Here is a 13,857-nt window from a genome sequence, read left to right as displayed (position 1 = left end):
GGATTTTGATCAATTATCTCTAAAAAATATAGTTCGGGGGTGACATAAACCAGGCATAGTTTAAGTACGAAACTTATAAAACGTGATAGTATAGGAGGGTTTTGATCAATTATCTCTAAAAAAAAGAGACAAAGTTAATGTTTTGGCATAATACGTAAACAAGCCCTCAAACTTTGCCTCAGCTGGTAACAGAGGCGGATGGAGCACTATAACTTGGGGTTAAATTGAACCCCAAACTTTCGATGCGTGGTATAAATTTATGTGTAAAAAATTACTAAAACTACAATAAATAGTAGATATGAACTCATAACTTTAAAAATATAATGGTTTAGTGCTAGAAATTTAAGATGTTGAACCCCTAAAATTTAAATCCTAGATCCGCCTCTGGTTGGCAAGCATGCCCTTCAACTTTGAGTGTGCACAAGTAGGCACCTCAACTTGTATAACATTGAACACGTAAGCAAAAAAGTTGACGTGACACTGACGTGGCACATAAATTATGGAGGTGTCTAGATGATCATTTTGTAAGTTGGAGTGTTCAACTGACAAATTGAGATGCCTACTTGTACACACCCAAAGTTGAAGGACATACTTGTCAGTTGAAACCATACTTGAGGACCTATTTATGTATTATGACTAATGTTTTACATAGGTTTCTGAAAATACAAGTTTTGCAGACGACCTTTAGGTTGGAGTAGCAACCATTTATCAATGTGTGTTTCGAATTCGAATGATAAACTTAAGATATTTTTAGTTTCCAAAAATCAAAATGATTATTTTTAACATTTGAGTATAAAAAAAATTATTTCTTAAATTTACCAAGGTCGTTGACGACGGCACGAAGTGCGAACAAAATTACTAGTGAAGTAAATAAGAAAATAATATTAAATTAACAAAAAATGGTCAAAATTGCCCTGTACTATTCGACGAGGAGCACATTTGCCCTCCGTTAAAAGTTGGCAATTTTATGTCCTCGCCGTGGCATAAAGGGCTAATTTTTTCCCTTAAAATTTCAGTTAACGGAGTTATTAAAAATTTAATTTTTTCTGCCGCATGTCATATTTACAATAAACGTTTCTAAAAGTAGTTTTCTTTTTCTTTTGTTTTCATTATTTTAAAACAGGCCAACTATTAATGGAGGGCAAAAGTGCTCCTCAACGAAAAGTACAGGGGTAAATCTAGCCTCTTTTCGTTCCATTTATTTTGCTTTCTCTTTTCCTTTCTTTTTAACAAATCCCTACTAAAATAATTTGTCACTTTGTTTGTTCGTTCTTTTGTAATTTGCTTAATTCTCAAATCAAACTAATAAAATCTCTATATCTGGAGTGTGGGGTAGGGGTTTAATATGAAAATGACATCAAATCTTAGACCAAACGAATAAAACCATAGTAGATATTATAGCATGGGAACAGTTTTATTAAAGACGGGCGAATCTATGTTTTCACTAACTATCCCGCAGTTGGAAGGAAGGGAAAGTATTTCAAATTATCTACATTGTTCAAAGTGGACAATGGAACAATTATTGTAGATAATGACTTATAGGAAGAAAAAATGGCACCAAAGAAGAAAAAGATGTGCATCAAAATCGTCATTAGATAAGAATTAGGGTTTAAAATTCAACCGTTAGAAAATAAGGATAGAAATGGTGCAATTTGTAGACAGGGATGATATTATTGATACCAAAATACTCCCTTCGTTCCAATTTAAGTGTATTAGTTTGACCACGCACAAAGTTTAAGAAATAAAAAGAGACTTTGAATCTTACTGTCATAAATTAAAGATGTAAATAATTTACTAAAATGTCCTTTGAATCTTGTAGTTACGTGCTGAATATTTGAATTATCAACTTATTAAATATAGAAAGCGATGCTCTTGTTCGGACAAATCAAAAAGGAAAGTAAAACAATTAAATTGGGATGGAGAGAGTATAATGAAGGGTAAAAATACTCTATTTTCGATAGTTGAAGAATACTTTTGTCATAAACTCATTTTTGTTCAAAATATCAAGCATCTGACGTTTTTGTTGTTTCCATAGTTATTTTGGAACTACATATGGCAGGCGCATATTGGTGTCTCATCAGTGGGGTTATCAATAGCATCAAACAGTGTGCAGTTCAAATCATGCATGAACCACCTTAAATTTTCAGCTTTATAGCCACTTTGTCATCATTTTTTTATGTTAGCTTTTTAGCTTTCTAAACTTGGTTAGCCAAGTTCAATCCTTGTAGTAAAAGGTCAGGCCTGGCTATAAAGTCGTGACTCGGTTTGAAGGTTAAAAAAAAAAAAAAAAAAAAAGAGCCCGGAGATGGCACAGCAACAGGAAGAGAATGGTCCTGTGTACACATTGGAAGAGGCACTCACATCACTCGGATTTGGCAAATTCCAGTATATGGCGATGTGTTATGCGGGTCTTGGTTTTATTGCAGAAGCAGCTGAGACTCAGATTCTCTCTTTTATAGGACCTGCTCTAAGGTCCCAATGGGAACTTCCTCCTACTCGAGAAAGCCTTATGACTACCGTCGTTTTCGCTGGCATGCTTATCGGAGCTATTTTTTGGGGTTTCATCTCAGACACTTACGGGAGAAGGCAAGACTTCATTCAAAATGAACAGGTTCATTTTTTTTTATCTTGGAACTTATAAAGAATCAATTTTGATCTCATTTCATTATATGTTACCAGGAAGGGTCTTCTAAGTGTGGCAATAGTGACTGCATTATCTGCAGCACTCAGTGCGTCTGCTTCGAATTATAGTTCGTTGCTAGCTCTGCGTATGATGGTTGGTTTTGGAATAGGTGGACGAGTTGTATATGGATCTTGGTTTTTTGAATTTGTACCTTCACAAAACAGGGGCGTGTGGACGATTATCGGTACAGGTTTTTGGACAATTGGAACAATACTTGAGGCCTTATTAGCATTGGTATCTTTTCTTTTGTTTATTTGGTCTGTAATTTAGCTTAAAACCGCACTTACCTTGCTATCTAGAATAACTGGTGTTATGTGCAGTGCTCAGATTAGCAGCATTTGGAATTATTTTCTAGCCTTTTCTAACTTAATTTCCTAGATGTCTTTTAGTTGTGTCAATTAGCTTTTCTTGATGTCTACTTACTTGTTGATCTTCCATTATATCGTGCCTCCAAATAGTACCGTCTGCATTTATGTGATAATCATCTATTTCCGCATCTAAAAAACAGAAACAGTTGGAGGAACGGAACTCCTTAGCAATTCTTCTCTGCAAGCATGTAGGACTAGTAACATACCTTAGCCAGCACAATTTACTATCCACTATCCGTGCTGTAAGCATTTTCTTGGTTCTGACCTTTAGGATCGTGTGATCTCAATTAAGTATGATAGTATTATTGATCTCTCAGATAGTAGCATGTAGGCGAAACAATAATGGGCGTTACTTGTTATAGAAACTCTGCCATAATCTCAAAATATGCTTCACGAACATTGGAAAACTTATCGCATTCTCATTGTTTATGCTGCAGATGCTTATGCCAAGAATAGGATGGAGGTGGTTACTGGCTTTATCATCTATACCATCATTTGCAGCACTTTTGTTATTTGTATTTACAGTGGAATCTCCTAGATATTTGTGTGCCGTAGGTAGAACAAGAGACTCCTGTGATATTTTGAAGAAAATAGCTGTGGTCAATAAGACGCAACTTCCCCCTGGAAAGCTTGTCTCCTCTCAACTAACTGAGGAATTACTTTCTCCTGGAAAAAACAAAATCTCATCAGGCTTCTCATCCTTAATCATGCTTTTGTCCCCCGCATTACGTAGAAATACCCTCCTCTTATGGGCGGTTTTTATTGGAAATTCCTTCTCATATTACGGCATTATATTGTTGACCTCTCTGTTTAGCAGTGGACGATGTCAACACTTGTCAATTGCTTTGCACACGAACGATGATCAGAGCCTTTATATAAATGTGTTCATCACTAGTCTTGCAGGTAAAACAAATTTCCTTTACTTTTGTCATATTCGTCTCAACTAATCATAAATGATTTTTTTCACTCAACATTGATTCAATAACAAGTTGTGAAATCTAAGTTACCCTATTTGGTTTCTCAGAGATCCCTGGAGTTATTTTATCAGCTATACTGGTCGAGAAAGCTGGTCGGAAATTGACTATGGCAGTTATGTATGCTTTATACTTCCTATTCCTTTTACCACTGCTTGCACCTCAACTGCCTGCTTTGACTACCACGTTGCTATTTGGTGCTCGGACTTTCATCATGGGAAGCTGCGTCATTGGGGGTGTCTATAGTCGAGAGGTAACCATTAATTCCTTGTCATCATGCAATTTCTAGACATGAAAACTCATTCCCATTGACCCCAGGGTTTAGTTCAATTGGCAAGGTTGAGGGACTTGTGTCTTAGGTTACACGTTCTAGCCTTATGTCAAGCGAACATACTCTGGTACTTAAGTGGAGAAGGGAAGAGGGGTGGCCCCATCATCCCCGAGTTTCGAAGGCTACTGTTGTCCCTAAGGGTCGGCTCCGGACGAATTTCTCAGTCATAAAAAAAAAAAAACTCATTCCCATGTCCATCCGGTCAAACTTTACTACTATTTATAAAGAGATTCCCCCTTTTTTGTAATCCTCACATGATTTTTTTTTGGTCTATTTTTACCCCTAATTGAAGTTTTTTATGACTTTGTAAATCTTCACATATATATATGCCATAATGATATATATATAGAAAAGTTACTTATACATATTTGAGTCTTTTATGTGGAAATATTATTATTATTTTAAACAATATTTTTCTTTAAAATTTTATTGAGACATGTAAAGAATTATCTTGTCATTCAAATTATATCTTAATATAGGCTTAATTATTGAATTAAAATATTGTTCTTATAATATTATTTATTATTTATTGATGTTATTTATTATTTTGTTATTTATTATTTATCATTTGCTATTTCAACTTTTTATTCGTCCGACTAAGTCATTTTCTCCTATAACTTTGCAAGTACAAACATAAGTAATTAACAAAAATGATAACGTTTTAAATTAAAAGAATAAATACAAATAACTTATATCATGGTTAAATACTTTAAAAATGTATCACAAATGCAACCCTTCTGTGTCAACGAAAAATGAATTCCGAAGTACAGTAGTTAATTAATCAAATTTTATATGCGCGCACTTTTGACATAAAATTTATCTAATAAATTACTATATTAAAAGAGAAACTATAAAAATTATTTATTTATATATATAAAAAAAATAGTTCATTAAATTAAGAAAAAGAAAAAAATGTTATTTTTTACAATGCATCTTTTGGAAGTAAAAACAATTTAATTTTATTGACTTTTCAGTATCTTTCTTGTGGTATAATTAAAAGGAACATCTACAAAAGTATCTTCCAATATCAAGGTATTTAATTATTTGTATTTATTTGTAAGTTAACTTTATTGATATCATCATAAAACAATATTTTCGCATTAAATATTTTTTATATTAATTGGATAATGTAGTATCTTTGGGTAAATAATAAGTTAGTCAATATGGTTCAATTCGAAGAAACAAATGAGATAACGTATAAAAGCTTGATTTGGATCATCAGAGACTTTAACCTTAAAAAATTTAAGTAAAATAGAAATTAGAAGAGCTTTCAATTGTTGATTGTTTAAAGAAAAATATTTTCTTAACTTTCAGGTCCGTTTTTGTATTTTAATATTTTAGAAGTCTTTCAAAGTGTCAAACTGACGTTACAAAAACAAAGAAGCAAGAGCAAATGACACTAGTAATGCATATATATATATATATATATATATATATATATGAAAATTGACTTCAAGGTATCAAGATTACGTCTTAATGCATATATAAGAAAGTTGACTTCAAGATATCACGATTATGTTTCATTTTTTTGAGAAGCTAAAAAAAATTCGGTGGTTCTTAGGCCTCTAACATATTGAGTGGTGTATGTTTGGAACCACCTCAGTCTTTAAGTCAAATGCATGTATTAAATTTGAAAAACTAGAGAAAATGTTAGCAAATGAGGACTGCAGCTCTCTTTTTCTTGTTAGTTGTTAATTCATGTATGTTTTAACAACTCTCTTATTGAACTAGAAGAGAACTCTAATTTGACAAATCGGATGGAGTTCTAAATTGGTCAATTTAGCATTCGTACCAAGGTTGAAATGTGATGTTGCGTTGTAATGGGTCAAGTTCATGCGAATCATTTGTGTTTTCTGGTTCTAAATCAGCTTAGAAAAAAAGAAAGAAAATTATGATGTAAATCTCTTGGTATCATTTTCAATTACTTTGTTGCTTGTTGGCTGAGGGGTACTGAATTGCACTATATGACGCCATAGGCTTGTTTGGAGAGACTACCAATACATGGTGTCAACTACTGCACATGTTGATTCTGCCACTTTGGTAATCTGATCGAGAGGCTCCATTCTTGGCCGGTTTTCTGATGTTAGTGTAGAGTAACCTTCCGCGGTGCAGCTTTAGTTGTTAACTTGCTAAAGTTATGCTGAATTTTCATGGGGCCATTGGCTTATTAGAATCAAACACTGCTTAAAATCTCCTCTATAGACTTCAGTTTGTCATTTTAATGTCTTCTATGCAGATATATCCAACGTCTGTAAGGGCAACTGGTTATGGAGTTGCAACTTCTGTGGGAAAAATAGGGGCCATGATTTCTCCTATCGTTGCCGTGCAATTGGTAAGAGGGTGCCATCAAATGGCTGCAATCATATCCTTTGAAGCAGTTCTAGTTTTATCAGCAGCCAGTGCTATGCTCTTCTCACAAGAGACAAAGGGTAGGGAACTAATGGATACTCTTGTTGTCTAAAGTTTGGACTTTCATTTTACTTGTATTGAATAAGTTCTCTCTCAAAATTGGAGAGGAAAAGAAATGTAAATAGGTTGGTATCATTTTCAATTACTTTGTTGCTTGTCTGATGTTCTATTATTCAAATAACCAACTTGCAAAAGACTAGTAGTTGTCAACGTGCCTTGTACATACTGTGTGCGCCACTTCGTTGAAATATACATGGTTGTGAATTGTGATTCAAGATTCAAGATTTGTAGGCGGGTTTGACTAAGTAGGCGTTGGGCCATGAATTTTTAAACCATAATTTCAAATCAGCGTTTGGACATGCGTTTGAAACTATAATTTTAACTTTAAAAATATAAAATTTAACTCATAAATTTATATTTTGTAAAAAAAAATTCATAAGTTGATAGATATTTTTAACAATTACCCCCCATTAATCATTTACCAATCTCATTAACTTCCACCAAATTGTATATATGTCTACCAACCTTTTAATTTTGTAAAAAAAGGCTCATAGTTTAATTTTATTTATTGAACTAAAATTTGATCAATTGATGTTGTATTTTTAGAAAGGTCTTCTAGTATTAATTTTGAGCCTGTTGTTATGAATTAGCGTATTAATTTTGTTATGAATTATAACTTGCTCATTTGGTAAGATTGTATAAGAATTGAGAATGTTTTGATAGTTTTCACAACTTGTGGGGTTTTTATGTCTATAAGAGAAAATACTCCTTAAAATATCCACATTGCATGTCCAAACATGGTTTCAAACCATGTCCAAACGGGACCTAAAATTGCACTAGAAAATGATGGACTGGAAGGTCATTAGCAGATTCAATGTACATATAAAATAATACTTTGACGTAATTTTGTTTCATTCTTTCAAAGATTGGCAAACAAGGGCGATTTTTAAGAAAAATACAAGTGTTTTTCTTGATTCAAGAGAGAGGTTAGCAGATTAGATTTTAAGAAAGTATGAAATAGGTTATAGGAAATGTGGATGCTGGTTCAACTGCATTAACTAATTCGAGAAATATCTTTCGGAGCGTGAACAAATATCTTCCAGCAAGTCGGACTCCAAACAAATTGTGACGAAAGAACAACTTCAGCAATGAACAAGAATCTAGAAGCTATATTTTGCTCTTAGCTATAGAAGGTGTGAGCTTTGGTGATCAAGCGTTTTGTTGCCATTGGGTTCCTGATCTGTTCTTTGGTGAAAGACAAAGAGTAACCAAGTCACGTGAGAAATCTAAAAACCAGTATTACGTAACAGAAAATCTAACATAGGGACCTTTTTGGTCAATCTTGGTAAGCTTAAGGGATGTTCATTGTTAAGTGAGATGATGGTGTTAAAGTTTAGGTGATACAATAAAGATGATACTAGAGAGAATGGTCAAAAACACATTTGAACTTCACTTTTTTCCCGAGTACTATCACCACTTATGTATTAAAACGCACCTAGTTGAGTAGATGATGATAGTTCAGGTAGAAAAAGAGAACAATTGATGGTTGGTCTAATCAGCCTCGAGCAACTTTTTGGACCATTAAGGCATGATATTATTTAAAAAAACAGTACTTGGCCAAGATCATTTTTTTATTGAACACAACTATACGAGGTTAGTGCTTCTTTTTAAATTTACATATTAAACAAGTGGATCTCATCAATGGGTTAGTAAAATGCAATCATTAGAAAAACAAAACAATTTTCAACTTATTTTATAGCAAAGATACCATATGATTGCAGCAACTTTTTAACTTTAAGGTAAGGAATATACAAATACAATGAAGCCCATAATGAGCAGGAAATTTAGCACCTAAAGTTTTAGTTTAGGAGGGTAATGTAAACTAGCCACAGTTTAAGTATGAAATTGATAAAATATGATAGTTTAAGGGGGTTTAACACCTGAAAGTTATAGTTCGGGGATAACCATAAACTAGGCATAGTTTAAGTATGAAACTTATAAAAAGTGATAGTTTAGGGGGGTTTTGATCAATTATCTCTAAAAAATATAGTTCGGGGGTAACATAAACTAGGCATAGTTTAAGTACGAAACTTATAAAACGTGATAGTATAGGAGGGTTTTGATCAATTATCTCTAAAAAAAAAAAAGAGACAAAGTTAATGTTTTGATATAATACATAAACAAGCCCTCAAACTTGGCTTCAGCTGGCAACAGAGGCGGATGGAGCACTATAACTTGGGGTTCAATTGAACCCCAAACTTTCGATGCGTGGTATAAATTTATGTGTAAAAAATTACTAAAACTATAATAAATAGTAGATATGAACTCATAACTTTAAAAATATAATGGTTTAGTGCTAAATATTTAAGCATGTTGAACCCTAAAATTTAAATCCTAACACCCCTACCGGCAAAGCATGCCTTCAACTTTGGTGTACAAAGAAGGGACCTCAACTTATATAACATTGAACACGTAAGCAAAAAAGTTGACTGTGGCACATAAATTATGGAGGTGTCTAGATCATCATTTTGTAAGTTGGAGTGTTCAACTGACAAATTAAGATCTTTACTTGCGTGACAGACCCAAAGTTTCTTGTCGATTTAAATAAAACCATACTTGAGGACCTATTTATGTATTATGACTAATGTTTTACATAGGTTTCTGAAAATACAAGTTTTGCAGACTACCTTTGGGTTGGAGTAGCAACCATTTATCAATGTGTGTTTCGAATTCGAATGATAAATTTAAGATATTTTTAGTTTCCAAAAATCAAAATGATTATTTTTAACATTTGAGTATAAAAAAATTATTTCTTAATTTACCAAGGTCGTTGACGACGGCGCGAAGTGCGAACAAATTTACTGAAAATAATATTAAATTAACAGAGCTAATTGGCAGTTTTATGTCCTCGCCGTGGCATAAAGGGCTAATTTTTTCCCTTAAAATTTCAGTTAACGGAGCTATTAAAAATTTAATTTTTTCTGCCGCATGTCAACGTTACAATAAACGTTTTCTAAAAGTAGTTTTTTTTTTCCATTATTTTAAAACAGCCCAACTATTAACGGAGGGCAAAAGTGCTCCTCAACGAAAAGTACAGGGGTTAATCTAGCCTCTTTTCGTTCCATTTATTTTACTTTCTCTTTTCCTTTCTTTTAACAAATCCCTACTAAAATAATTTGTCACTTTGTTTGTTCGTTCTTTTGTAATTTGCTTAATTCTCAAATCAAACTAATAAAATCTTTATATCTGGAGTGTGGGGTAGGGGTTTAATATGAAAATGGCATCAAATCTTAGACCAAACGAATAAAACCATAATAGATATTATAGCATGGGACCAGTTTTATTAAAGACGTGCGAATCTATGTTTTCACTAACTATCCCGCAGTTGGAAGGAAGGGAAAGTATTTCAAATTATCTGCATTGTTCAAAGTGGACAATGGAACAATTATTGTAGATAATGACTTATAGGAAGAAAAATTGGCACCAAAGAAGAAAAAGATGTGCATCAAAATCGTCATTAGATAAGAATTAGGGTTTAAAATTCAACCGTTAGAAAATAAGGATAGAAGTGGTGCAATTTTTAGACAGGGATGATATTATTGTTACCAAAATATAAGTTCGCTTCGATTTAAGTGTATTAGTTTGGCCACAAAAAGTTTAAGAAATAAAAAGAGATTTTGAATCTTCTTGTCGTAAATTAAAGATGTAAATAATTTACTAAAATGTCCTTTGAATCTTGTAGTTACGTCTTTAATATTTGAATTATCAACTTATTAAATATGAAATCTTTCTTGTTAGACAAATCAAAAAGGAAAGTAAAACAATTAAATTGGGATGGAGAGAGTATAATGAAGGGTAAAAATACTCTATTTTCGATAGTTGAAGAATACTTTTGTCATAAACTCATTTTTGTTCAAAATATCAAGCATCTGACGTTTTTGTTGTTTCCATATTTATTTTGGAACTACATGAGGAAGGCGAATATTGGTGTCTCATCAGTGGGGTTATCAATAGCATCAAACAGTGTGCAGTTTAAATCATGCACGAACCAGCTTGAATTTTCAGCTTTATAGCCACTTTGTAATCATTTTTTTATGTTAGCTTTTTAGCTTTCTAAACTTGGTTATCCAAGTTCAATCATTGTAGTAAAAGGTCAGGCATAGCCCCCCTTTTACAAGCTTATTCTCAAGTGGCTATAAAGTCTCTGACTTAGTTTGAAGGTTAAAAAAAAAAAAAAAAAAAAAAAAAAAAGAGCTCGGAGATGGCACAGCAACAGGAGGAGGATGGCACTGTGTACACATTGGAAGAAGCACTCACATCACTCGGATTTGGCAAATTCCAGTATATGGCGATGTGTTATGCTGGTCTTGGTTTTATTGCAGAAGCAGCTGAGACTCAAATTCTGTCTTTTATAGGACCTGCTTTAAGGTCCCAATGGGAACTTTCTCCTAGTCAAGAAAGCCTTATGACTACTGTCGTTTTTGTTGGCATGCTTATCGGAGGTATTTTTTGGGGCTTCATCTCAGACACTTATGGAAGAAGGCAAGAATTTATTCAAAATGAACAAGTTCCCTTTTTTTATCTTGGAACTTATAAAGAATCAATTTTTGATCTAGTTTCATTATATGTTACCACTTACCAGGAAGGGTCTTCTAAGTGTGGCAATAGTTACTGCATTATCTGCAGCACTCAGTGCGTTTGCTCCTAATTATAGTTCGTTGCTAGCTCTGCGTACGATGGTTGGTTTTGGAATAGGTGGACGAGCTGTATATGGATCTTGGTTTTTTGAATTTGTACCTTCACAAAACAGGGGCGTGTGGACGATTATCAATACAGGTTTTTGGACAATTGGAACAATACTTGAGTCCTTATTAGCATTGGTACCTTTTCTTTTGCTTATTTGGTCTGTAATTTAGCTTAAATCCGCACTTACCTTGCTATCTAGAATAACTGGTGTTTTGTGCAGTGCTCGGATTAGCAGAATTTAAAATTATCTTCTAGCCTTTTCTAACTTAATTTCCTAAATGTCTTTTAGTTGTGTCAATTAGCTTTTCTTGATGTCTTCTTACTTGTTGATCTTCCATTAAATCGTGCCTCCAAATAGTACCGTCTGCATTTATGTGATAATCATCTATTTCCACATCGAAAAACTTTAACAGTTGGAGGAACGGAACTCCTGAGCAATTCTTCTCTGCAAGCACGTTGGACTAGTGACATACCTTAGCCAGCACAATTTACCATCCATTATCCGTGGTGTAAGCATTTTTCTTGGTTCTGACCTTTAGGATCGTGTGATCTCAATTAAGTATTATAGTATTATTAATCTCTCCGATAGTAGCATGTAGATGAAACAATAATGGGCGTTACTTGTTATAGAAACTCTGCCATAATCTCAAAATATGCTTCACGAACATTGGAAAACTTATCGCATTCTCATTGATTATGCTGCAGATGCTTATGCCAAGAATAGGCTGGAGGTGGTTACTGGCTTTATCATCTATACCATCATTTGCAGCACTTTTGTTATTTGTATTTACAGTAGAATCTCCTAGATATTTGTGTGCCGTCGGTAGAACAAGAGACGCCTGTGATATTTTGAACAAAATAGCTGTGGTCAATAAGACGCAACTTCCCCCTGGAAAGCTTGTCTCCTCTCAACTTACTGAGGAATTACTTTCTCCCGGAAAAAACAAAATCTCATCAGGCTTCTCATCCTTACTCGTCCTTTTATCCCCCACATTACGTAGAAATACCCTCCTCGTATGGGCGGTTTTTACTGGAAATTCCTTCTCATATTACGGCCTTATATTGCTGACCTCTCTGTTTAGCAGTGGACGATGTCAACACTCGTCAATTGCTTTGCAAACCAACGATGATCAGAGCCTTTATATAAATGTGCTCATCACTAGTCTTGCAGGTAAAACAAATTTCCTTTACTTTTGTCTTATTCGTCTCAACTAATCATAAATGATTTTTTTCACGTAACATTGATTCAATAACAAGCTGTGAAATCTAAGTTACCCTATTTGGTTTCTCAGAGATCCCTGGAGTTATTTTATCAGCTATGCTGGTCGAGAAAGCTGGTCGGAAATTGACTATGGCACTTATGTATGCTTTATACTTCCTATTCCTTTTACCACTGCTTGCACCTCAACTGCCTGCTTTGACTACCGCCTTGCTATTTGGTGCTCGTACTTTCATCATGGGAAGCTTCGTCATTGCGGGTGTCTATAGTCGAGAGGTAACCGTTAGTTCCTTGTCATCATGCAATTTCTAGACATGAAAACTCATTCCCGTTGACCCCAAGGTTAGTTCAATTGGCAAAGGTTGAGGGACTTGTGTCTTAGGTTACACGCTCAATCCCCATGCCAAGCGAACTTACTCTGGTACTTAAGTGGAGAAGGGTAGGGGGACGGACCCATCATCCTCGAGTTTCAAAGGCTGGGGTCGTCCCTAAGGGTTGGCTCCGGACGAATTTCTCGGTCATCAAAAAAAAAAAAACTCATTCCCATTTCCATCCAGTCACACTTAATGCATATATATATATATATATATATATATATATATATATATATATATATATATATATATATATATATATATGAAGGTATCAAGATTATGTCATAATGCATATATAAGAAAGTTGACTTCAAGATATCAAGATTGTGTTTCATTTTCTTGAAGAAGCTAAAAACTTTCCAGACATTCTTAGGCGTCTAACATATCAATTGGTGTATGTTTGGAACCACCTCAGGACTAACTCAAATGCAAGTATTGAATTAGAAAAACGAGAGAAAATGTTAGCAAATGAGGACTGCTGCTCTCTTCTTCTTGTGAGTTCTAAATAGGTCAGTTTAGCACTCGTAAGGAGGTTGAAATAATATTGTAATGGATCTAGTTCATGTAAATCATTTGTGTTTTCTGGTTCTTAATCAGTGAAGAAAAAAAAAAGATGTAAAGGCCTCATTTTGTGACATCTTCTCATGAAGTCTTTTGTGGCCTTTTCGCCAATTTTCTGTTGGCTGAGGGGTATAGGAATTGTGTTATGAGACGACATGAATTAAGAAATGATAACGAAAAAGAATACCACAC

At 33.9% G+C, this 13,857-nt stretch overlaps 2 protein-coding genes across 2 annotated transcripts in view; both read left to right on the top strand.

Moving 5' to 3' along the window:
* Positions 1–2,248: 2,248 nt before the first annotated feature.
* On the top strand, positions 2,249–6,927 carry LOC132036990 (organic cation/carnitine transporter 7-like). The gene is made up of 5 exons (XM_059427412.1): positions 2,249–2,586; positions 2,680–2,917; positions 3,489–3,954; positions 4,076–4,278; positions 6,593–6,927. Exons 1-5 carry the CDS (start codon positions 2,306–2,308, stop codon positions 6,815–6,817), a joined length of 1,413 nt encoding a protein of 470 aa, XP_059283395.1. The 5' UTR covers positions 2,249–2,305; the 3' UTR covers positions 6,818–6,927.
* A 3,785-nt stretch (positions 6,928–10,712) lies between these two features.
* Positions 10,713–13,857, top strand: part of LOC132036961 (organic cation/carnitine transporter 7-like) — a 5,947-nt gene continuing 2,802 nt past the window's right edge. The window contains exons 1-4 of the mRNA XM_059427380.1: positions 10,713–11,307; positions 11,408–11,645; positions 12,217–12,682; positions 12,804–13,006. Coding sequence (XP_059283363.1) covers positions 11,027–11,307; positions 11,408–11,645; positions 12,217–12,682; positions 12,804–13,006 — 1,188 coding nt within the window. The 5' untranslated portion in view covers positions 10,713–11,026. The remainder of the gene's footprint in view (positions 11,308–11,407; positions 11,646–12,216; positions 12,683–12,803; positions 13,007–13,857) is intronic.

This window comes from Lycium ferocissimum, chromosome 11, assembly GCF_029784015.1.
Source record: "Lycium ferocissimum isolate CSIRO_LF1 chromosome 11, AGI_CSIRO_Lferr_CH_V1, whole genome shotgun sequence".
NCBI lineage: Eukaryota > Viridiplantae > Streptophyta > Magnoliopsida > Solanales > Solanaceae > Lycium > Lycium ferocissimum.
This window is presented reverse-complemented; position numbering and strand designations above follow the sequence as displayed.

Excerpts from the sequence above, each read along its gene's own strand:
- LOC132036990 (XM_059427412.1), top strand. The coding sequence starts at position 2,306 with ATGGCACAGCAACAGGAAGAGAATGGTCCTGTGTACACATTGGAAGAG. Across the intron at positions 2,587-2,679 it reads TCAGACACTTACGGGAGAAG|GAAGGGTCTTCTAAGTGTGG; the intron begins GCAAGACTTCAT and ends ATATGTTACCAG. Across the intron at positions 2,918-3,488 it reads TTGAGGCCTTATTAGCATTG|ATGCTTATGCCAAGAATAGG; the intron begins GTATCTTTTCTT and ends TTTATGCTGCAG.